The sequence below is a fragment of the Jaculus jaculus genome, chromosome 18, assembly GCF_020740685.1.
Source record: "Jaculus jaculus isolate mJacJac1 chromosome 18, mJacJac1.mat.Y.cur, whole genome shotgun sequence".
In the NCBI taxonomy this organism is placed as follows: domain Eukaryota; kingdom Metazoa; phylum Chordata; class Mammalia; order Rodentia; family Dipodidae; genus Jaculus; species Jaculus jaculus.
Genome location: NC_059119.1, coordinates 28,437,980 through 28,464,142, shown reverse-complemented (window position 1 = coordinate 28,464,142; position 26,163 = coordinate 28,437,980). Strand labels below are relative to the sequence as shown.

The 26,163-nt window shown below is 46.3% G+C and overlaps 1 protein-coding gene across 1 annotated transcript in view; it reads right to left on the bottom strand.

The window, feature by feature from the left end:
* The window catches only part of Wdfy4 (WDFY family member 4), a 274,084-nt gene that overhangs the window by 88,368 nt on the left and 159,553 nt on the right, over positions 1-26,163 (bottom strand). The window contains exons 39-42 of the mRNA XM_004657842.2: positions 19,531-19,608; positions 14,172-14,378; positions 12,790-12,841; positions 9,384-9,553 (exon numbers count right to left, since the gene is read on the bottom strand). Of these exons, the coding sequence (XP_004657899.2) occupies positions 9,384-9,553; positions 12,790-12,841; positions 14,172-14,378; positions 19,531-19,608 (507 nt within the window). The remainder of the gene's footprint in view (positions 1-9,383; positions 9,554-12,789; positions 12,842-14,171; positions 14,379-19,530; positions 19,609-26,163) is intronic.

Below are 26,163 nucleotides of genomic sequence, written 5' to 3'. Positions count from 1 at the left end.
ATTGCTTGAAGGCTCCTGTGTTAAAAGTACAGTTGTCCCCTGGGAGATCCAAGCATCGAGGCATGATTATGAGGGCCCTAACCTAGTCAATGGATTCACCCCTGACAGGGATGTGATTCGATGGCACTATAGTGGGATATGTAGGGTACAGGTAGGAAAAGTGGGTCACTGGGGATGTGCCTCGGAAGAATGTAAGTTTCTCTGGTCCTGGCTTTCCCTCTCAGCTTCCTGGTTACTATAAGGTGGACAGTCTCTGACACAAGTTCCAGTCACCATGATGTCCTGCCTGGACTCCAGCCATAAGCAGTGGAGCCAGGTGACCCTGGACCGAAAACTCTGAAATGAAACCAAACTGAGCCTTTCCACCTCGAAGTCATTTTTCTGAAGCATTTTGCTACAGCAACAAAAAGCTGACTGGATGACTTCTATGCAAAAAAGTGAGTGTATCTAAAAATCACCAAGGTGGCTTGACAAAATTCTTATTCCCAGACTTCCCTTAAACAGTTGACTAGACAGGTGCAGAATGGGGCCCTAGAGATGGCCTTTTAAGAAGCCACCCAGGGCTGGGTGTGGTGGTGCATATCTTTAGTCCTACCACTCAGGAGGCAGACGTAGGAGAACCATCATAAGTTCAAGGCCAGCCTGAGACTAGATAGTGAATTCCAGATTCCACGACAGCCTGGGCTAGAGCGAGACTCCACCTCAAAAAACTAAAAACAAACAAACAAACAAACGCAAAGAAACCACCCAGAACATTCTGGTGCATGCAGTCTGAATGCACATTGAAAAACTGACTCGTGGGCTAGGCTGGGAACCATGCAGTTACATTTGATCTAGGGATGTGGCTAAAAACTCACTCATCTATTTATTCCTCCATTCTCACTTACCAGCTATGTATTAAGGGTTAGCAAGTGTCCCACTCACTGGAGGCACAAGAGGAGCTGAATCGTGCCTTCAAGATATTTATCACCTATCAGGGTCTGTAGCACAGCGAGAGGAGGGAAGGACAGACTCTGGGACTATAGAGGACAGTGTCATATACAGACTGTGATGGAAGAGGGAGACATCAGAGAAATAGTTTCTAAGGAGCTGTCACAGCTGGGGTGAGCAGTTAAGATGATACTGTGGTGGTTTAATTCAGGTGTCCCCCATAAACTAATGTGTTCTGAATGCTAGGTTCCCTGCTGGTGGCAATTTGGGAAATGGAGCCTCTTGGAGGATGAGTATTGTTGGGGGTGGGATTATGGGTGTTACAGCCAGCTTCCCCTTGCCAGTGTTTGGCACACTCTCCTGCTGCCGATGTCCATCTGATGTTGGCCAGGAGGTGATGTCCACTCTCTGCTCATGCCATCATTTCCCCTGCCATCATGGAGCTTCCCCTCACATCTTTAAGCCAAAATAAACCCTTCCCTTCCACAAGCTGCTCTTGCTCAGGTGACTCCTGCCAGCAACGCAAACCCGACTGCAAAAAATACAAACAGGAGATGAGCCGTTCCGTGCAACCGGGATAAAAGTCAGCTGGGTAGGTGCGTGCAATTATGTGTGCACGTACGCATGTGTGTGTGCATGCACATGTACAAGCCCGTGCATGTGTAAGGATGAGGAAGACAAGTTGCAAGGCCCACTCAGGAGCAGCCTCATGTATAAAGTAAGCCACAGACAGCCTCAGAAGGCATTCAGCAGAGCTGTGTGGCTGCTCTGGACTGAGGTAGCCCAGGCTCAGACAGACAGGGTCCCTCCCTCAAGGCAAGGCTGACTCCCTCACTCGCCTTCTTACAAGCAGCTTCAACTAAAATTACCGGGTGAGAGCTCTGTTATCCAGAGTGAAAACTCTTCCTTTTAAGCTGGTGGTTGCTACCAAGGTCAAATGTGCATTTTATGTTGAGTTTGTATGGGGGGGAAAAAAAGCAGGTATTTGATTTTTCATGTAATCAAAGAGAAAAACGAACAGAAAGAAACCCACACATTGGAGTTCTGACTCTGGATAGATCTGGAAGCTGAGAGAGGGGTAAGCGTGACTGACAGGGCCCCACAATTAACATGCATTAAACCTACCACCCTCATGTCAAATGGAGCTATTTACAGAGAAATGCACTGTGGTTCTGGGAATCATTAATCAATGATGCAAAGGTGGCACGGAATAACCAAATAATTACTTTCCCAGGTACTGCTGGAAGTGACTGGAACTCAGTTGATTGTGCAAAGAAATGAAATCTCCTCCAGCCAACCTGGAGTTCCAGGACTGCGGCTTCCTTGGGGCCAGGACAGATCCTGCAGTTCCAAGGGACCCTGCGGGAGCAGGCCACTGCATTGAGTAGAAGGTTATGGCCTGCCACAAGAACGAACGAGTGCTTCTGAGAGAGCAGAGGAAAGGGAGAGCAAGGACTCTGCGGTGGGAGTGTGAGACACTGCTGTGCCCCTGGTCCTAGGTGTCCTTAGACATAAGAAGCAGGACGTCCACAGAGTCCATGGAGACTTGGGTAAACTTTCTTCATGTTGGCTTGAACAAATTTCCTAGTTCAAAGGTCAACATCCCTTCCCCTTTTTTCCTACCCCCACCTCTAGTTCCTATTCTTAACAAAACAGAGCTGGATGTGGACAATGATGGGCCAGGGATCAGGCCATAGTGAACCGCGGTGAGGTCATCACAGACCAGGAAGGAGGCTGCGGCTGAGGCCTGCGCAGGAGGGTACGGCACGGACTTAGCATGCTGTATCTGGGCTGGGCAGCTGAGCTGGCAAAGATCTCAAATCCTGCCTAACCCCAGTACTAGCCAGAGAAGCTACAGAGGAAAGACATTAGGCCTCAAGCACTGGCTCCAGGCCTGAAGGTGGCTGAAGGATCAGGCGGCTTGCATAACAGAATCACTTGGGAGACGGGAGAGGAAAGGTGGTATGAGACCCAGAGGCCAACAACTACAGCAAGGTTGTGATGGGAATGATGAGCCTTTTTCACAGGGCCATGGCCAGAGGGTCACAGAGGTAGGCTTTGGAGAGCCTCCTGCTGACACGTTTGCTAATCACAGCAACAAACAAACTAAAACCCAGGAGGAGGCTGGGAAAAATTCAGTCTGGGCACTTGCCCTGGGGCCCAGCCACCCTCCTGAGCACAGCTGCCTGGTGTCTCTTTCCGTGGTGTGTGGGTGTTGGATATTTTGTGACCCTTTTTCAGGTCCCCCTTTCCCTGGAGGGCTGTCGCTTGGATCCCTTGAGGCATGTCCTCTGCCCCGGGTCTATGTGCCAGGGATGGATACTGCCTGGAGGAGGTCTCTGGGCTGCAAGGCGACAGGTGCAAGCGTGAGCAGGTATCCAGCCTGTACATTGCATCTGGCTAGTTGGGGTGTGGGGAGCATGGCACGCCCAGGGCCACACGATCAACCCCACTCTACTTGCCATAAGCTGCCCCCCCCAACCCGGTTTATAGCAGCAAGAGCCACAGAAATAACAGCAGCCAAGTCACAGAGAGCCTGGCAGACTCCTCATCATTGCACCTCCATTTTTCCACAAACTGACGAGACACAGAGAACCCCATTTTGAAGTTAAAAGAAATGAGGCTTGGGGAAGGACCAGTACTCACGCAAAGTGACGGGCCTGATGGTGGGGGTTTGGACAGGAGTGGGAATAGACAGTCCGTCTCCACAGCTTTGTACATAGTCTCTGCCCACTGCCCACAGCTGGCCTGCTGCTCTTGTGACCCCATGGAAACTTAAGTCTCCACATCCCCACCTCCACTGCATGAAACTAGAGGTAGCTAGCACAACCAAAGACAAGCAAAGAAAGAAATGGAGCTCTTGAAAAGCACAGGTGTTGGGCTGGAGAGATGGCTTAGCGGTTAAGCGCTTGCCTGTAAAGCCTAAGGACCATGGTTCGAGGCTCGGTTCCCCAGGACCCACGTTAGCCAGATGCACAAGGGGGCGCACGCGTCTGGAGTTCGTTTGCAGAGGCTGGAAGCCCTGGCGCGCCCATTCTCTCTCTCTCCCTCTCTCTGTCTTTCTGTGTCTGTCGCTCTCAAATAAATAAATAATTAATTAATTAAAAAATAAAAATAAACAAAAAAGAAAAGCACAGGTGTTTAGAGGGCAGAGAACATCACACTGCCCCGTAGAGGCCCAGAGTCTGAGAACGGCTTGCACTCCTCCAGCCACCACACAGACAGCTGGTGACAGCGGAAGCTGGACAGCCACAGCTCCTCTCTACCCTACCCACAGCTGGGATTCACAGGCTTCCGGCTGCACATCCTGGAGAACCCCTGCTGCCACGGCAAACAGCTTCTAGCTGAGCAACAGGGAGGCCACGACAGAGGAGTGCTTGAGAAAAGACTGGGCAGGATGGAGAACAAACGGGTCTGTGCGTGCGTGTGCGTGTGTGCACGTGCACACGTGTATATGTGCACGCATGTGTGAATGTATGCACATGTGGGTGGAGGCCAAAGGTCAGTGTTGGATGCTTCCTCGATCAATCACTTTCCACCTTATTCCCTTGCCTTGGAAACATGAGGACACTTGGCAGTCTGCAGAGGCTCACTCTGAAGGTGAGCAAAGGAATGAGCAGTGTGCACCCTAGGGACACCCACTGTGGCAGGTAATAACCCAGCAATGTCCCTCAACATCCCTGGTCTGGTTTTCCTGAGGAGTCAGGTAGCTTTGTTAGGCAGTTAGGGTGACTGTCTGCCCTCGTGATCTGTGCTTGCTAGAGATAAAAGGATGAGCTGAATTCTTATCTCTTGCCTAAAGGGGTTCCCTAGATCTGAGCCATCCCTGGGAGCTTGGTCCCCTTTCTTTGAATGTAAATCTAATCCTGACATGGTGGTTGGTCGAGTTCAGCCCCCAGAACTTGGTGTCATGGCTAGCCTCTTTCTGAGCCGGCCCCTAGCCTTGATCAACCGGCTGTCTCTCTGGCTCACCTGAGCCAGAAGGTGAACCCCACTACAGTAAGGTTATGAGGGGAGGGCAAGCTCTCTTCATGGCCTGTTTATCGCTCATGGCCCTCCAGGTTTAGGTAAGTGTCCCCCTCACCTCAGCCCCTGACGCCTGCTCCCACATGGGCTCACTACCCCCTCTCGCCCTCCACAAGGCAGGGGCTCTTTGCGCTGTCTTTTCTTTCCTCTCTCACTCTCTTTTCTACATTTCTTCCAGGCCCACTATGTGGGCTCTCAGACTACGCGGGTGTATTCATTTTCCTTCCCTTGCTTCTGTACTGCTCTCAATAACTATAGTAATTTGGTTAAGGCGCTTGCTTGCAAAGCCAAAGGATCCAGGTTCGATTCCCCAGGACCCATGGTACATGTGTCTGGAGTTCGCTTATAGTGGCTAGAGGCCCTGGCCATTTGCCCATTCTCCCTCTCTCTCTCTCTCTCTCTCTCTCTCCCTGCCTATTTTTCTCTCTCTCTCTCAAATAAATAAAGAAAAATAAAATCTTTTTTAAGATAAATAATTTTAAAAGTATCCTTCTCAGTCATATTTTATCCAATTCTTTGGTTAGAAGTAGACATGAACCTAGGGTTGGGGGTTCAAAGGTCTCTGTTCCTGAACCCCTAACACCCCATTTCAACTCCTCACACACAGTCTAGGTGCTCCTCTGAAGGGCTCCGCTTCTGAATCAGGAGCTCTTCCCAGATCACCTGAGCCTGACAGAGAGAAGCTACGGAAGATTCAGCAGAGGGCTGGTGAGGCACAGGCAGTCCACAGGACCGGCTGGGTGAGAACTTGACTCACAGAGCTGCCAAGGGGGGGGGGTGTGGGGAGGCCACAGGAGAAGGAATACAGGTGACTTTACTAGAAAAGCTGAGGATGACCCAGCTGACAGCCAGCAAACCCGAGACATGCAGACGCGTGGGATAAATTCTAACAGAACACCGAGTGAGCTGGGAAGGTAGGCAGCACGTACCCAGAGCCTCCTGAGGGAGGTGTGGCTGCCTTGCCAGCCCCGTGAGACTGTGGCCCCTGGGAACCAGTGGTGCCCGCTGCGTGGTCAGGACTCGAAGTGTGTGGACACGGGTTAGTGACAAGAGACTAGTACAAAGCATTGTTATAGCATGCCTCCTTTTTCCTTTTTGCTTTCTTGTTTCTTGAAATGGTGTCCACGGCTATGTAGCTCAGGCTGGCCTCAAACTTCCGTACCTCAAGTGCCAGGATTACAGATGTGTGCCATCACACCTGGCTGCCATGGTTTTCTTATCAAAGCACTGAGGAGATCCAATATGGCGACCCTGTGGACACCAACTCTCCTTTCCCATGAGGAAGGCAGAGAGGAGCCACCGACACTTGACACCTGTTTCTTATGCATCTTCCACCCCTGAGTTTCTCCCACTCCCGTCCATACACACTCACAGCATCCTTGTCCTCTGCCCCCTCCTATGGGCTGGTAGTGTTCCCCTGGCCTAGTCATGACAACAAAACTATCTCCAGACACAAGGAAATGTTCCTACTGGGGAAACTTGTCTCTGCCTGAGAATTACTGCTTTATATAATCAACCATTTAAAGACGTAGGAAAGCAAAGGAATAAATGCTTTCAGAGGAAGCACGGATCTTTCAGCTCTTTTCAACTGGCTAGGTGTTTATGAAACACCCACTTACCTACATGAGCCTGTTGAGATACTGATGGATCTCAACTGTCAGCAATTAGCCCTCAGGAGGTCAATATTATGAATATATTCACATATGATATGTCAATATATACGTTATATATGTATATATATATATATATATCACTTTAATTTTCACATACTAAGCATATTAATATATGTATGTTTTAACAGATGTATAGTCAAAGTAATATAAACATGAGATTAGCAAATCTTCAATCATCAGTGTTTACTGCCTGGCTACTCACAGGCTGCCTGAAGCTATGCGCCTGGGCTCCCTCCTTTAGGAGGCACAGGCAGGGATGACGGCAGACAGTGAAGGGCTGGGGGTAGTTGAGCATGCAAGCAGAGATGATGGGAGGTGATGGTGGGAGGTGATGAAGGGAGGGAGAAGCGGGGAGAGCAGAGGAGACATCAGGGAGGGAGCTATCGGTTTGCAGGTCCCAGAGCAGGGAGCAGATGAGGACAGTTGCAGTGGGTCACTTGTGGGTGCTCAGGTAGGTAAGAGAGCCTGCACGAGCGAGGGCAATGACAGGGTGTGACAGGGCCCTGCAAACAGCCTGGGTTCTGATGCAGCTAGAGGAAGCTGCAGTGGCCCACGGGGCAGGCACTTCAAATCGGACCTCTGTCCCAACCCAGGGAAAGAGCCATCGAAGGTGACATGGTCCAGGAGCCCCTGCACGGGGCCCGTCCCTAGAGAGAGAGGACAGGCTGCAGTCACTGACCCATGCTCACGTCCATCCCGGGCTCTCTCTTGGCACCCGGTCCTGAGAGTCGGGCCCTCTAGCTCGGTAGACCTCCACTCTGATCTGCTCTGTGGCCAGCCTAGAACTCAGTTTCATGCATTCAACCTCTACACAGCTCCCAAGAAGGCTTGCTGGCCCCACCCTGTCCACCAGGGCTCCACAGAGGCAGGAGAGTTATTCGTCATACATGTGATGTCTCACGTGAGCCCCGTTCTGAACTACGACTCCATCTAAGCTTAACGTGAGTGGCATTAAATGGCAGCAAGGGCTCCAGGGGAAAGATTAGAAAACAGGCCCACAAAGGTTAGCTGGCTGCTATTTATGTGTGACTGAGCAGAGGTTTGAACTCATGCCGACTTTACACTATGAGAAGCTTCATTTTCCATTCTATTCCTAGACTCCAGTGAAAAGGCTCTTTTCTGGGCCCCCTACTTCATAGAGGTCCTCATAGCTCTCTGGTAAGTTGGATAGGTATCCACCGAAGGTTCCCAGTGGCAGTATTAGGTAGTGCTCTGTACGTTTAAGAGTGAGGACCCAGCGGGAGGTGCTTAGGTCTTTGAGGCTAAGGGATTTGTGGGATGTTAATCTGTTTCTTTCTCTCTCTTGCCCTCTATTTCTTTGACCCTCCTCCCTCTTTTCCTACGTCGCTCTTTCCTTCTCTCTCTCTCCCATTATGATGTTCAACCCTCACCAGAGTTCTAAACCAATGAGGCTGCTTGATCTTGGGATGTGAACGCCGAGCCTAAATAACCCCCAGTTGTTATAGAAAGCTGTGTCAGGTATTTCTCTGTAGCAATGTGAAGGTAATGCACCCTCCTCTGGACAAGCCAAGCACATGTACAACCCCCTGGGCTTCTCCAACCCCAGCCAGGCCCCGGGTTTCTAGGTTTCCTGTCACCTCGCCCTTGCCTGCCTCCTGTGCTTCAACACGCCTCCTCTACACGTGGTCCTTCAGAGGGCCCCAGTGCCCCACACATGTTTAACCCCGCTCAGCCCTGGGTCTGACAAATAACCAAGGTATGGAGAGAGGTTGGACACACGGGTGGGCGGGTGGGTGTGTCCAAACACAGGGCCCCTCAAGGTGTGGGGTGGGCTTTTCAACAGACTGTAAGCAAGAGGTCAAGGTGCTGAACTGCAAGAAGGTCAAAGGATTCTCACTCTGAAACCAGCCCCTTAGGTGGTGATAAAGGTCAAAGTGGGGATTCAGAACGCATTTTATCCAGCAACACGTTAGCGTAGTTGCATCTTGCTCCAGACCCACCCACTTAGGAGCCCTTTTCTTTTGCTCATCCATTATATATAGTTGACAGTATTTTTAAATATCTATTTTCATTTATGAGAGAGAGAGAGGGAGGGAGAATGGGTGCAAACTCCAGAAGCATGCACCACCATGTGCATATGGCTTACGTGGGACCTGCAGAACAGACCTGGGTCCTTAGGCTTCACAGGCAAGCACCTTAACCACTAAGCCATCTCTCCAGCCTATATTTGACAGTTTTGAAAGTGAACAGACAGCTAGAGAGATGGTTTAGTGCTTAAGGTGCTTAAGCCTGCGAAGCCAAAGGACCCAGGTATGATTCTCCCGTACCCACGTAAGCCAGATGCACAAGGTGGTGCGTATTTCTGGAGTTTATTTGCAGAGGCTGCAGGTCCTGGCACACCCATTATCTCTCTCTCATTCTCTCAAATAAATAAATAAAATAAATAAATAAATTTTAATTTTTTTATTTTTATTTATTTATTTGAGAGTGACAGAGAGACAAAGAGGGAGAAAGAGAGAGAGAAAGAATGGGCATGACAGGGCCTCTAGCCACTGCAAACAAACTCCAGATGCATGCTCCCCCTTGTGCATCTGGTTAATGTGGGTCCTGGGGTATTGACCCTTGAACTGGGGCCTTTAGGCCTCACAGGCAAGCGCTTAACTGCTAATCCATCTCTCCACCCCAATAATTTTTTTTTTAAAAAGAAAGTGAACAGAGGTCTGACTCCCTCCCCATGTATGTGAAGATGGGCCAGTTCTCTAATAGACCGCCACCCTCACACACGTGTATTACCTTTTCACCGTCCAGAAGCTCTTGTAGGATAATTTGTCTTTCCTGACAGAGCTCCAGGAAGTCTTCCGAGTGTAGACCCTCGTGCAGGGCGGGGAAGAACGTGAGCTGCGTGCAGTCCACTGCCACCTCGTCTGCTTGGCTCTCAGCTTGCCCTGGTGTCGGCTGATCAGCTGTAACAAAACGAGACATGTCCCATGACATCGCGTAATGAGGCACCTGTGTCACTGAGAGGAATGGCAAGGCTCAGGTGTGCGGTGGGTTCTTCCACTGCTTTGGAAAAGCCACACCCCTACCTGGCTCTGTGGTGGCACCAACACGCCTGGAAACTGGCTCTCCTAGGTGTGCCCACACCTGGCCCCTCTGCGGTTTTCAAATGAATTTCGAGGTGCATTTCAACTTTCACCCTCCCTGCTCAGTCAAGGGTCTCTCTCTTTTAAGGTCCCCCTAATACTTGCTTCTTCTGGACTTTACCGTGTTCTCTCTTTTAGGAGTGTTGCTGATGGTCTCTAATTATAGAAGCAACATTTTGCTTAAAAACTGACAGGGGGGGGGGGGCTGGAGAGATGGCTTAGCGGTTAAGCGCTTGCCTGTGAAGCCTAAGGACCTAGGTTCAAGGCTCGGTTCCCCAGGTCCCACGTTAGCCAGATGCACAAGGGGGCGCATGCGTCTGGAGTTCGTTTGCAGAGGCTGAAAGCCTTGGTGCGCCCATTCTCTCTATCTGTCTTTCCCTCTGTGTCTGTCGCTCTCAAATAAAAATTAAAAAAAAATGACAGGGGGGTGCTAGAGGGATGCCTTGCCTGCAAAGCCACAAGACCCATGCTTGATTCCCCAGGCCCCATGTAAGCTGGATGCACAAGGTGGCGCCTGCATCTGGAGTTCATTTGCAATGGATGGAGGCCCTAGAACACCCATTCATTCTATTTCTCTCTCATCTGCCCCCCCCAAACAAATAAATACAAATAAAATATTTTTCTTTTAATGTTGGGAACACCAATGAGACAAATGTCACCCATGGCCCCCTGGAATGAGAAGAGTAATGGCCCCATTCAGTAAGCTCCTCCTCTGGCCACTGTGATAACATCTGTCTAGCCAGTCCTACCTCAATGCCAGATGTTTTGCCCTCAGTTTGAAAATGGGAAACATGGGTTGGAGAGGTGGCTTAGTGGCTAAGCCTTGCCTGTGAAGCCTAAGGACCCCAGTTTGAGGCTCGATTCCCCAGGATCCATGTTAGCCAGATGCACAAGGGGGCGCAAGTGTCTGGAGTTCGTTTGCAGTGGCTGTTGGCCCTGGTGCGCCCATTCTCTCCTCTCTCTCTCTCTCTCTCTCTCTGCCTCTTTCTCTCTGTCTGTCACTCTCAAATAAATAAATATAAATAAAAAATAAAAATAAGGAAATTGGGAAACATAAAGGAGGCTCGTGACTTTGCCCATGTGCATATGGCTTCTAGGAACTAGATTTGGGATCTGAGCCCAGTCTCTTGGGTCCACAGTGTGCTCTCTTCCTGTGAAGTCTGTCCAGCCTCACTGTTCACAAGGTGGTTCATTTGTTTCCAGTGTCTTTGCTATGCATATGTGCACAGCCAATTTTGGACCTAAGAATAATATTGCGCCAGGTGTGGTGGCGCACACCTTTAATCCCAGCACTCAGGAGGCAGAGTTAAGAGGATCGCCGTGAGTTCGAAGCTACCCTGAGACTACAGAGTGAATTCCAGGTCAGCCTGGGCCAGAGTGAGATCCTACCTCGAAAAACCAAAATAATAATAATAATAATAATAATAATAATAATGCATCTACAGTTTTTCTTTACTCCTATTTTTTCCACCCAAAATTATATCATAAGAACTTTCTCAATCCATAAGGTATGGGGTAGGGGGGGGGTGTTGCATGAGCGTGGAAGTGTTCATATAGATGTGGTGCAGGCGTGTTTGCGTGGGAGTGCACACACCTGTAGAAACCAGAGGCTGACATAGGTCTTTCTTTCCACTTCATTTACTAAGGCAGGATCTCTCAGTTGAATCCAGAACTCACCGATTTAGCCAGATGAGCCAATCTAGCTAATCTGGGATCCCCTGTTGCCACCTCCTGAGGGCTGGGATCCAAGGACATTGACATGGGTGCTGGAGATCCAAATCCTGATCTTCACGCTTGCATGGCCATCTCCCTAATTTGTCTCACAGTTTTGCAAACAATTTAAATGGTGTTTCGATAGTCAACTAACCCTTCCTGTTCCTTACAGATACGGATGGTCCTATGTCTGCACCCTCAGGAAGATCTCGCACTGCAGCCATTTCTGGATAAGCCTAGATTCATTTGCTAAATGGCAGGGCATTTGGATCCAGGCTAAGCACATGACCACATGGAATTCTGGATCTTGCTCCTTCTGAACCCCTGTGTCTTGTGCATTCTCTGCTGGGAGCAGGCATGTTGCTCAGGACTGTAATGCCATGGGCCATTTCTGTGCACGTGTGCCAAAGCTCACCTTTGCCTGCCATGCCACACCCTGGGGATCCCATATTGAAGAAATCAAAGTGTCTGCTTCTCCCAGTCTCAGAGGTTTTGTTTCATGCAAGGAGCACTCCCCCACAGGGACCAGTACCTAGTCTCACTTTGAAATTGACTCCTTACGTTGTGATGAAGGTCAACATGGATATTTAGAAAACATTTTATCCAACAGTTTGTTAGCTTGAGTTATATCTTTCTACACAGACTTTTAAAAAAAAATCTATTTAATCTGGCTTATGTGGGTCCTAGGGAACGAAACCTAGGTCCTCAGGCTTCGCAGGCAAGCGCCTTAACCACTAAGCCATCTCTCCAGCACACACAGGGTTTTATCTGCCCTCTTGGCAGAGTTCCCTACTTAGGGCCTGTGCTAAAAGCACTGCTACAAGGGCCCAGGGGTTTTCTATATGAGGAGCTAAAGAACATGGCAGCCCAGCCTTATGTCTCTATAAAATCAGCACACACTTCCCGCCACTGCACTTTCTTAGTCCCCACCTCTGAGAGACAGAGTGATGTTGGAGCTGAGTATAGAGGAAAGAAGTAATGGAGAGTATTGCATCATCCCAAGCACGTGCCACAATGGAACCCCAAAGTCAACCTGGGATCTCAACCCAAGATTCTCAGTTTGGGGCTTGTATTACTGCAGATTGTCAGGGCAGTGAGGACAACAGCAAACGAGCCAAGCCAGGTTTCATAGAGTGCAGAGATGTTGTCACAAGGCTGAGGGGTTAGACACTGGCTCACGACAAAATTCCATCCACATCGTGCCTAGGTCTGGAATAGAAGAGTTGCTGTGCCATCTACTCCAGCTTTCCAGCATTTTCTTCTCCAAAAAAATGTTAATCTAACAACCTTCACGATACGCTAAATAAAAAGAAAGGAAAGAGATAAATTGGTAAACCCAATACCTTGGCTTTCCACACTGCTTTGAGAAATGCCACCCTTTTTGTCTTGAATCTCCTGAAATGAGACCAGAAAGAAGAGACATGAAATCCCGGACATTGCGTGTGCGCCTCTCTCCCTTTCCACAGATTCATATATGTGACCTCGTCAAGCTGCTGAGACTCAGATGCAAAGGGAGGAAAACACTAAATCCTAAAGGATGGCAGTAGAGCCCGAGTATCAGGGCTCCTGAGTCGAAGAGGAAAAGCCACACCCTCCCATTAGGTCGGATTTACAGGAAACACCAAAGATGGTACCAAGATGGGACTAGACTATATGCTTGAGGTCTGCACATAGGCTACCCAGAAGAGGAAACAGGGAGAAGAGCCGGGGGCTGAACAGCCTCAGGGAAGAGAGAGACTGGGTATCATAGCCAACCTTTGGTATTGTAGCCTACACAGTAAGCAAGCTTTTTGTTTTTCCTGCCTCCAATTTCTAAGAAACGTACTGAGAAAAAATAAAAATACAAGATGCTACCAGACACTCACTAGTGACAGTTAAACACAGTCTCTCAAATTCAAAACTGAATTAATTAAATAAAATTTTCTCACTAAGGGGTGTTAACATGGATCAAGATGGTGGGGTTACAGTCTCAAAAAGAAAGTCGACAGCGTCCCTCGAGACAGACACAGAGGAAACACGAGGGGTCCCACTGTTTACAAAGCTAGCGGCAGAATAAGTTATAATTGTTCAGTGAGGATGAGAGAAAATTATAAAGGGTGTTTTCTTTATCCAACTGACTTCTATCCCTTAAAAAGGCCAAGACATGAGTCTAGTGACCCCCGGGTAAACTTCATCCCAGAGATTGTCAGATTCCTCCACTTGGTGCCCAAATGCAGCCTGGATACTGTGCAGAATAAGTGGGTCACTGGCTTGAGCTTGCAGAAACCGCTGAGTTTGAGAGATTTTTCGCTGTTAAAACTTGTTACGTTTGCTCGAGTAGTCAATGACTCCCATAGAAGCACAGACAGCAAGAGTCCAGTGACACAGGACTCACACACCCTCCAGCCGCTTAGCTGGCAGAGCAGAGGACTGTAGATTAAACAAAGGATTCGTGCCAGCTGGAAAAGACCTTTTTCACACCCCGTGGGTTACCGTGTCGTGCTGGGTCAGGAATGAGTATGAGCCACTCTCATGTGCACCCACTCATTCATCTATCTATCCATCCAGGCTGTTGGAGGGGTGTGGGGTTCAGGGCCTCTTCTACTAAGTGACTTCAGAAATAAGCTTGCGGACTCTCCTGCACTTATCTGCATGCCTCCTGTCTCCAAGCACCTGATTCACACCGGAGATGGGACGGCTACAGAGAGCTGCTCCCCTGCACATTCCCCACTTAGCCAATGCGTACCTTGCACCTTCCAGAGCCCAGGGCCTCCCACGGAGACAAGCGTCTGATGCGTTTCCTCATGCGTGCTGGTCCCTCTCTCCGGTCCAGTTCCCACTGGGAGCAGGGCGTGGCTTTTGACGTCGGGCCCCACAAGCCAAGCTCCCCAAAAAGCTGCTCCTGGATCTTGGCCCAGGCTTTAGCTGCCTTGATGTTGCCACATCGCCGCCTCTGGGAAGCAGAAACACAACGTGGTGCTTAGACACATGTCCTTTACAGGGCAGGCCCCAAACCTCCCACAGTGAATAAACTAAGCTCCCCTCTGGGCAGCCCAGGCATCTGGGGCTGGGGTGGGCATATGGTACTCTTTCTGGATCTTGCAACAGGGGAAGCAAAGTTTGGAGCTCCTGAAAGGCCCAAAACTAAAGGGACATGGAATTGTTCCACAGCCCCTGTCCATCCAAAATAGTGCTACATGTGTTTCTGTTGACAGACTGGTGTGGAATGGGAGTTAGCTGCCCTGTGGCCACTGGAGATCTGAGCAAGTCAGACTTCAGAAGCCAAGACTATTAAATGAGAGATTTGGCCTGGATATATGTCTGAGGACCTTTCACATCCTGATGTCATCTGGTTCCTAAATGAGTGTTTGAGGAGTTCTGGAATAGTCACAGAAATGAAAACTTTGTAATTTGTGCAAATAATCTGATTTCCATGAAATCACTGGTTTCTTTTGAAGATCATTTGAGATCTTTTATTATTTTATTTTATTTATTTAATTAATTAATTAATTTATTTTGGTTTTTCGAGGTAGGGTCTCACTCTAGCACAGGCTGACCTGGAATTCACTATGGAGTCTCAGGGTGGCCTCGAACTCACGGCAATCCGCCTACCTCTGCCTCCCAAGTACTGGGATTAAAGGCGTGTGCCACCACGCTGTGCTCAAATTTTTTTTTTTTTCTGTCAGCCCCATGAAGACACTAGTGATTTCTCCAAAGCCCAGCGGGCAGTCACAGGGAAATGCAGACACAGTTTGCTGCATCCAAGGCCTCTGCTTGAACCTGTGAGCTATATCCCTTCACTGTCACTTTAGGAACTCACGACTCCTGCTGGCATTACTTCAATGAGTGGCAGACTCTGGACCTAGACCCTGTAAAACTTAGGCCAATTATTATTTATTGATTTTTTTTTTGAGAGAGAGAGAGATAAAGAGGCAGAGAGATAGAGAATAGGCACACTGCCTTCAGCCACTGTGAACGAACTCCAGACATGCGCACCCCTTTGTGCGCACGTGCGAAATTTCACGCTTGTATCACTGTGTCTGGCTACATGGGATTTGGAAATTCAAACCTGAGTTAGGCTTTGCAGGCTAGCGTCTTAAGCGTTAAGCCATCTCTCCAGGCCAGCTTGGGCCATTTAAATAGGCAAGTCATTCTTGGAACTGGTGGGAAACAGTCCTGTGGAAGCACAGCTGGGAGGATGGTGCCCAGCAAATGGCCTGGCGCTCTCGAGTCTGACCCCATCACGTTTCTGCTCTTTGCCAGGAGTTGAGTCTGGACAAAGTTCCTCTTCTCCAACACTGAGATGTGGCCAGTAATATTACCACATGAATACAGTCATAGCTTCGGGGGGTGTCAAGTGAGACAACACTCTCACTAACTTAAGATGGCCATTTCCATCTGAGAGACCCGAGGGTGCCCAGCTGTTCAAGTCTTCATCACAAGGCAGGCATGCCATCTTAAAGGTGGGCAGACAGACAAATGTATGCCAATGGGACATCCCAGAAAGATGAGAGACTTTCAGATTCATGTCAGCAAGTTGCATATGGCCCCAGGACAGAGAATGTCAGACAATTTGAATTGCAAAAACTCCGAGTTCCCACGTGTGCAAAAGTGGGCTGAAATGGCCACACTTCTGCAAGGGGCAAGGTCCTCTTTCAGTTCAGGGTGCAGTGGGCTCACGGCCACACGGCCTGAAGGGATTCTGTTGTGCGAGACAGGCAACTGTGATTGCTCTGAGGTTTTAATCTCTACTTTCTGTCGCTACTACTTCGGGGAAGCCGACTCTAGCCCTGGACTTTTCCAGATTAAACACACTGTACTCAAGTCTAGATAATCCAAGTCATCGTAAAGGATGACAGGATGGACTATTTGTCCTCAAATTGTCCTCAAATTGGCATGGTGCTTTCTGAAAGGAGCACAGAAGGAAGAGAAAGTAGAAACAGAAAGGTGTGGTCAGGTCCTCATCCTCACCCCCACAGGGCATCTTTGTGGCTCAGGAGAAACCAGGCAGCTACAACCTCCCCGCCCCCAGGCACAGAGCTTGAGGGGAGGTGGTTGGAAGGATCGTGCCACTTGGACCAGCTCTGCTTCAGACCTAGCTTTCTCTTGCATTTCTTCAGCATTTTATTTGCTGCACAAGCCAGTTAGAGTTGTTTCTGACCCTTGCTTCTAAAAGAGCTGTCACAAATGTGATAAGAGACTGAGCAAGGAATGAAATCGCCCATCAGCCCGACAGAGCCCACCCACTTCATGAATTAGTAGGAAGAGCATTTCAGGGCCACAGCACCTCACAGAGAGCTACAGCCAGTAAAGGCGATTTGACTTGTAGAAGGCAAGGGCCCAGCGGATCCCATCCTTATGTCGTGGTGGGGCCCTGGCATGAGAGCAGCATGGCCTGGGAAGGCAGCAGACTCCTTCAGGGCAGAGAACACCCAGAAAAGGAAGCGGAGGGAGAGAGGGTGCATGTGAACTGATCCTACAGGAGAGAAGGATTTCTGCCAGGACTTTTGCAGTGGAAAGAAATGTGGCAGCTTAAGGATCAGAAATGTACCATTTGCTGCCAACGTAACAAGGAGGCACAATGAGGCTGAGGCTCTGGGGACTTGCCTTCCACACTCTGGGTACCTGAAATCTCTCGTGACCTCTGAGGGGCAGGTGAAGTGCCACAATGATGTGTTACAGGGCTTGCTGTTGACAGCTCTAGAGTGGGGCCCCTTGACTTCAGGTCACCACCCTGGAGGAAGGCTTCCTTGGGGTGACCTAGAGGATGCTAGCTGCCTATGAATAATGGGCCAGATTTCCAGATTTCTCAAAGCTCATTTATTTATTTATTTTTTATTTTAGAGAGCGCACAAGAGAGAGAGGGGAGAGAGAATTGACACGCCAGGGCCTTAGTCACTGAAATTTTGATTCTGGATGCCTGCGCCACCTCGTGGGCATTGAGATCTTGTGCTTGCCTCATCTCTGTGTGTCTGGCTTATGCGGGATCTGGAGAGTCAAACTTAGGTCCTTAAGTTTCTCAGGCAATCACCTTAACCGCTAAGCCCACAAAGCTCATTTCTATTAATAGTTTGAATTTGACATTTTCTGGAAGTGAAGTGAGGCCCGTGTTGGGAAAGCAAAACACCCTGCATCTTAAAAAGTGGGGTGAGTGCTCCAAGACCCCATTATCTCCAGCAGACTGTCATTATATCTACATTCCTTTAAACAGCAAAGCAATGTTTTAAATATTTAAACACTTGGAAACATGGATTAGCTTCAAAAATGCTGATTTTTCTCAAAAGAAGAACCTAATCAACAATAAACTGCCCAAATATCTCGAGGACTTTCCAAGCTCCAGTCAGGCCTCATTGGTGAAAATGAGCCAGGTTGGTTTACAGAAGGCTGGTCTCTCCCTTCTGGGCTTGGTGCCTCTGCTGAGGCCTTCCGATGGGAACCTGCAGTCTTGCTGATTCAGCAGAAGCTCATAAAGTCTCACCTCTAAACACAAGTCCACAGGATCTCCCAAAGGAAATGCCATACTCTTGGCAAGGTGCTGATTTCAATCTCTCCTGCCTCAAAATGACATTAAGTGTGATGAGGTTGTCCCTCAAAAAGGATGCAATCATAATTTTTCCCCTCCATGATAACTGAATACTAGTTACATTTCTTGTCCTGGACAAAAATCAGTGAGCCCAGGTGCCTGTGGGGGCGAGGCACCAATGCGCAAGGGTCTACCCAACAGCACACAGATATCACCCACATACAACAGCAAAGCAGCGTGGTCTATGACACTGGACTCGGGTGGATGATCACACGAAATTCTGGTCCAGATAGGGTCTGAAAGATCGGCCTGTGCCACCAAAGAAGCCAGACATGACATGCAACTAAAATTAACTTCGTAGCCCTTATGTAACCACATATGGGCATTTGTTCTCTACCAGCCACAGTCTAGGTGTTCATGTTTCTCCTTCACAGTAGCAAGTATATCCTGTCTCAAAGATAAAGACCCCAGACACTCAAAGCCCAGACACCTAGGAAAGGGAAGCCCAGGGTTACAGGGCTCTGATTGGCCACTGTCTTGACTGCCTGGAAATCACACCTTATGCAGGTGCTTTGATGGTCTGAACCTGCCCTGAACTGGGGCAACGCATTGCATCCAGGTGGCTAGGGAGATGGCTCAGCTGTTGTAAGCATGAGGACCGCCTGAGGCCACCAGAGTTTGAATCTCCAGATCCCAGGTAAGCAACTGGGCTTGGCCGTGTGTCGCCTGTAAGCCCAGTCCCACTGGGGGAGTACAGACCTGAGAATCCCTGGAGGACTGCAAGCTCTAAACAAGAACACGTGGATCAGTGATGGAACAGCACACCGGATGTTTTTGCTCCGACCACTATAGTCAAGCACCCCTAACCTCCATGGATGGGTATGTGGGGTACCACACCACAATACACACAAAAAAATGAATAAATAATGCTAATGTGGCTCGAACCATGTCTTCATCTTCACCCTATGTCCCCCAGCCCAGGATCTTGCAGCTACTTCTTCCAGTTAATCAGTGACATACAGATCCTTCCTGCCTTGAGACCTCCACACATGCTCGCTCACTCTCTCCAGCCAAAACACTGTTCCCTGAACACTTCAGCTCATTTCTTTCCTTCTGCAGATTTCAGCTTTAATTACTTAAGATTTCCACCCTCTGTTAATGCTCTCCTCTTTCCTTGATAGGTCCTCATCATAAATTACAATTATCTATTGGGTTGTGAAGTTACATAATGTATTGCTCTCCTTTATAAGGAAGCTATGTGACCATGAGGCCAGCGTTCTGTGTGTACAAGCATGCCTCCACCGTCCAGAAGGATTGCAGGCACTTTGGACTCGCAGTGCCCACCTAATGCATGGCAAGGAGTGAATGGACACACCCAAGTGGTCAGCTACTGAGGTGTGGCTCCCACAACCCACTCAGCAGGTCACATGAGCAGAGCCCATCACTGATGAGCAACTGATGACTTGTACCATCTAAAACTTAAACCAAAGGCTTTCTAATTCTCTCTTTTTTCTCTTTCTCTCAAATCAAGGTGCCTTGAAGTCTCCTGTGTAGTAGTAGAAAGGTATGTTTTGCTTCTTACCTGCACGTGGTCTTTGTACAGAGATGCATATAGCTCCTGCCCTCTTCTTCTGTAGTTCTCTATACAGGACACAAAATTCTGGAGAAGAAAGAAAGAAAGGCACAGCTTAGCAGTTCTGTGGGGTGGGAGGTTAGGGCATGTTTTTCTACTCTGACCAATTGACACAGGAAACAGTGATCCAAGGATCTGCTGGTCAGATTAGTCACAACCTCACGAGTAAGGATCCCACCTATGTTGACACACACACACACAGATACGTTCACATGGGCACACATAGGTTGCTTCTTTTTCCATCTGTGACAGGTGCAGCTTTCCTCCCCAAAATAACCACACACACACAAAAAAAAATGTAGCTTTGAATAACCTGTTTTAAGATAGTATAGAGAAAGCAAGAGAGTTCAGATAAGCCAAGATCATAAGAGAAAGAAAATTCAGTGAGGTGTGCCAATACATAATGTTTTGATTTTTCTTTTCCATTGGGGTTTTTGAATTTCCAAGTAGAGATTTGTAGGGCTCCTGGCTGCCTCGCACGGCTAGTAAAATGAAGTTCAAGATCCATCAAGATACCCGGGACAGTAAAGAAATGAGGCCAGCTTTCTGTGTTGATGTCTTCTTCAGGAAACTGCTGATTTAAAGGCAACATGGACTGTAGAAGCTGAGAGGATACACAGAGCCTCTTGTAACCTCAGCTCTGGAAACACTACAGGATGAAGACTTGGGAATGGCCATTCTAAAGGTCTGCATCACAGGGATGGGTCACAGGAGACTGGAACAGACCTGGCCTTATGAGGCAGAACCCCACAACTCAAACTAGCTCAGTCTCTGACTACTTCTCAGTGATCTCCTTTAACACATGTCAGGAAACAAAATCCTCTCTGGAGAAAGAAATATCACCAAGAATCTCCAATCTAGAATTTACATACAAAATGTTCCCACGTGATATGTAAACAGAAGGGCATGATGTTGGGGGCAAATGGGAGGACGGGGAGGTTGCGAAGAGGAGAACAGTTTGTTTGAAAATGCAAGAATAAATGACACATAAATCTGTGTATGCCAACTAAAAATCATAAACTAAATTTAAGAAAAAAAGTTCAAACAGAAACATAAAATGTACCAACCATGAAATATATCCATAGAAAGATGCCTGAAGGATGCTGGAAACAAAATTCAGTGGTAGAGTGTTTGACTAGCATGTCAATCCCATGGGTTCAATCCCAGCACCATAAACACACACACACACACACACACACACACACACACACACACACACTCACTAGGGTTATCACATGCAAGCCTTAAATTGATGTAATAAATGTGACAAAAATGCAATAAAGAACAACTTGTGACATATTTAATCTACAAAAATAATAAAATTAAAAATTTAAATTGATAAAATGAATTAATTGAGAATAAAACTCTATAGATGTGTTCAATGGGATGATCCCAACTGAGTCAAAAATAAATGAACTTTAAGAAATATGCTTGCTAAATAAAACAGGATGAAATTACAGAAAATAAGAAAAAACTGACAAGAGAGGTGGCAATTCTGACCATGTGAAGGACCTCATATACAAAGGGCCTAACCCAATGTGGATCACATGCGGATTATTCTAATGCAAAGCATTTCACTGCATCATTACTAAAGCTGATCACATGATAGGACACAGGCGAAGAGCAAGATAATTTCAAATGGTGAAAATTATGGCTATTTTCTGAACATATTAGGATTAAACTAGAAATAAATACCCAAGTAGAAAGCTCCAAGATGTTCACAAGTCACGCAGCAGCTTTTAAAAAAAATATAAAATAAAAATTGAAGAAAGAAAACAAATTGAGATCGGTGATGTATAAAATATATAATCTCTCAGTACAAAATTGTTTTCATTTTAAGAATGGGAGTTCATGTTAATTTTGAGATCATTCAGTGTGCTTCACCACACTTAGAAATTAAGGGTAAGACATTGCATGATCTTCTTCAAAGCTGTAAGAAAATAGCCGTTGCTAAGAATAAACACCTCTTAGCTGATTAGGACTAGAAGAGAAATTTCCTTAATCTGGTAAAGAGCATCACAAGAAATCTGAATCAAGTATTACTTAATATTGTCCTGGAATCAGAGGTAACGATGACTACGCAGTCTGATTGGGGCAGTAGTTGGAGGAACAGTAAAAGGAAATAAGCAAATGGTATACTGTGAAAAGCAGTAAGTGAAACTAAAACTATGTATGTCTAATAACCAGAAAAATCTACTCAAATGTATTTTAATTATAGAGAAACTTCAGCAAATTCCCTGAATATAAAATCTAACTATATTTATGCCAATATAACTAAGTTTAAAACTTGAAAATTATGTACTATATACTTAGTATTAGAACATGTTATTTAGAAATGACTTAATGAATGGTGTTCAAGGCTCCTACAAGGGAAATTATAAGTACTATTGAGAAAAATTAAAGGCCTAGTAAATAAAGAAATACACCATGTTCAAGAATTAGAAGAGTCATTATGAAGATGTGAATTGTCCCCAAATTGATTTATACATTGAATGTAATATTAATCAAAATCCCACAAGGTTTTTACTTTGAAGCAGACCAAAAGTTTCTAAAATGTACCTAAGAATATCGTGAGGAAGAACACCCAGAGCAGCTTTAAAGAACACGACTGAGGGACTTACAGTATCAAAGATAAAAAATTATCATTACAGTCCAATTATTAAAAATACTACTGCAGAGCCGGGCATGGTGGTGCACTCGGGAGACAGAGGTAGGAGGATTGCTGCAAGTTCAAGGCCACTCTGAGACTACAGAGTGAATTCCAGGTCAGCCTGAACTAGAGTGAGACTCTACCTTGAAAAATCAAAGAAAAAAAAAAAAGAAAGAAACTACTGTAGGGGCAGGGACAGGAGGCATAAGAACACATCCTTTTAAAAAATAAAATTTAATTTAAAAAAGCACGTTAGTAGGCAGAAGAGATGGCTCAGTGGTTAAGTCATTTGCCTGCAAAGCCTAACAACCCAAGTTTAATTTCCTAGTACCCACATAAAACCAGATGCACAAAGTGGCATATGCATATAGAGTTTATTTGCAGTGGCTAGAAACCATGAAGCACCCATTCTCTCTCTCTCTCTTTCATGGTCAGTTGTGGTAGTGCATGTCATTAATCCCAGCACTTGGACTTAGGTAGAAGGATTGCTGTAAGTTCAAGGATAGGCTGAGTCTACATAGTGAATTCCTGGTCAGCCTGGACTAGAGCGAGACCATACCTTGAACCTTCAAAAAGTTATATTGCTGGATTTAAAAAGCAATAAAAGAAGCTGGGCATGGTGGCGCACACCTTTAATCCCAGCACTCAGGAGGCAGAGGTAAGAGGATCTTGAGTTTGAGGCCACCCTGAGACTACATAGTTAATTCCAGGTCAACCTGCACCAAAGTGAGACCCTACCTTGAAAAACAAAAACAACAAAAAAGCAATGAAGGATTGGAGAGATGGCTTAACAGTTAAGGCACTTGTCTTCGAAGCCTAAGGACCCATGTTTGATCTCTCTCCAGATCCCATGTTAGCCAGACACAAAATGGTTAGGCAAGTACAGGGTCGCACATGCCCACTAGGTGGTGCAAGCATCTGGAGTTCGATTGCAGTGGCTGGGCCCTGGAGTGCCAATTATCTCTCTTACTCTGTCTCTGTCTCTCTCTAGAAAAAAAAAAAAAAAGAGGGCTGGAGAGATGCCTTAGCAGTTAAGACTTTTGCCTGCAACGCCTAAGAACTCAGGTTTGATTCCCCAGTACCCACATGAGCCAGATGCACAAGGTGACATATACATCTGGAGTTTTGCTGCAGTGACTAGAGGCCCTACTGTACCCATTCCCTCTATCTGCCTCTCTCACTCTCCTTCTCTCTATCTATCTATTTATATACATGTATATGCACAGTAAATAAATATTTTTTAAAAAACAATGAAACAGAAAATCCAGAAATATCCTGTTGAATTCAGTCACTTGATTAATGACAGAGGGACAAGGAGTAGAAAAAACAATATTTTCAACAGAGTCTTAGGCCAACTTGATATTCATATTACAATAAAGTGAAATTCTTACCCCTCCTTCAAGCCATGCACAAAATAGAGTTTCTGGATGGGAGCTAAACTATTTTCAAATAGTAATTGAAACCCACAAGAACAAATGAAGAAAAACAAAATAATATGTAAAAAGATTAACATAAATGGACATCCTTTTTATTTTTTTTTATTTTTAGAGACACAGAGAGAAATAGAGAGAATTGGTCTGCCAGGGCCTATGCCACTGAAATCCAGACACTTATGCCACCTAGTGGGCATGTGCCTTGTTCTTGCCTCAGCTTTGTGCCTCTGGCTTACGTGAGACCTGGAGAGAGATAGAACATAGGTCCTTAGGCTTCGCAGGCAAGCACCTAAACTGATAAGCCATCTCTCCAGCCCATCATCTCTATTCTTGATCTCCTTCCTTTGCTCAAATTGTTTGAAATATATAAAACTGTATGAAGTAAAATTTATAAGGATATATTGTGGATTGGTAACATTTATAAATATATGTATAAAATACCACAAAAAGGGGGAAAAGGAAGAAAAACTATATGAGAGAAATATTTCTCTTTTGTTTTTACTACGCAACCCTTACTTTTATTGACTTTTTGTTTTGAAGACAGGGTTGCACATGTAGTCTAGGCTAGTCGCCAACTTACTATATAGCTCAGGACAATCTTGAGCTCTCGGTTCCCTTGCTTACACCTCCCAGGAGCTGAAATAGTCAGAGAAGCATGTACATACAAAAAAATATGCCATACCATATCATACCACACCACACACACACACACACACACACACATCTCATCACACACACATCTCATCACACACACACACATCTCATTACACACACAAACACACAAGTAAATTAAAACATCTGAAAGTATAGTAATAGGCATAAAATCAACTATATCAATTCCATATGATGTATGAGGACTCAAGAATCCAGTGTAAATTCAGAGAATGTGAGATTGGATTAAAAGTAAGCAAAATACAACTCTATGCTGTGGGCAGGAGACACCTAAGGGTCAAAGATACAAAGTAGCTAAAATTAAGAGACTGGGAAAAGCTATGTCATTAAACAATAACCATAAAGTAGCTGACATGGTTATTTTAAAATAGATAAAATGACATAAAAAGCGGCTAAGGTTAAAATGGAACTAAATAAAAAAGAAATTCCCTAGTACATTTTATGAGATTGTTTATTACCCTGATATGAAACCAAAGACATTATAAGAAAACTATAGACCAAGATCTCTCATAAATATTAATGCAAAACTCCTCACGAAAATACCAGCAAATTGATTCCAGCAATATGTAAAAATAATTGGCATACCATGGTCAATGAAATATATGCTGGCAATACAAGGTTGGCTTAACATTTTAATGTAAGTAATACAACACTGCCACATTGGTAGAATGAAAATAAATCCCATCATCACTTAAATAGACACAAATATTCAACAGCCCAAACATTGCTGAAATTTGTAAAGACTTCAATGATGAACTGAAAGACATCCTCTATTCATGAAAAAAGATGGCCAAACCTAGTTAAAATGCCAGGCCTGAAAATTCCAATGGCCCATATACACTTGTCCATGTGTGGTATATACATGTATGTTTCCTTGTAGCACTCCATGCACTCACCTGCAATGGCAAAGAAGCCATGAAGGATTAGGAGCACACCTTCAATGGTTGGAAGAGAATGTTGGGTGTCCTGCTCCACTGCTCTTTCATTGGAGTCCTACTGATAGCTAAGATTATTGGTTTCCTTCCTTCCTTCCTCTCTCTCTCTCCCTCTTTCTTTCTTCTTTTCTTTTCAGAAGGCTAAGCACTTCCCTGCTCTCTGCTTCCCTTTGCAGAACTGGGTTACAGGCACACGTGGCAACACCCAGCTGTTACACATGGGATCTGGAGATTTGAACTTTTGCAATTCCAGGCCCTCGTGCTTATGCAGCAAATGTTCTTAATTGCTGAACCATCTCTCCAGCCCTGGGCTTGTGCTTTTTAAGATATCTAAAAGCAATTCCTGGGTTTGATCCCCCAGGACCCTCGTAAACCAGGTGCACAAGGTGGTGCATGTGTCTCTAGTTTGTCTGCAGCAGCTAAGAGGCCCTGGTGCACCAATTCTCTCTCTATCCCTATCTGCCTCTTTCTCACTCTAAAGTAAATAAATAAATAAATATTTTTAAAAGCCATTCCTCAAGTTCATATGAGATTGCAAAATAGCCAAAACAATTTCACAAGGAAACAGAGTAGGAGGAGTCACTTCTTGGCTTCCCAATGTTCTAGAGTCATGGTAAAGAAGTCCACAAGTCCACAAGTCACTGTCCTAAGGATAGACCTGTAGATCACGTAGAACAGTAGAAGAGAATTGCGAGTGCAAACACAAAACCACATGTCAACGGTCACATGGGCAAAGATTTTTTTTTTTCTTCTCAAGGTTGGAAGGGATCAATTCTCCAGCAAGGAGGGCTGGGAAGCTAGCTAGTCATATACAAAAGAATGAAGCATAACCTCTCCCTTATACCACCTTCCAACCTCAAAATAGGGCTGGAAAGGTGGCTCAGTGGATCAA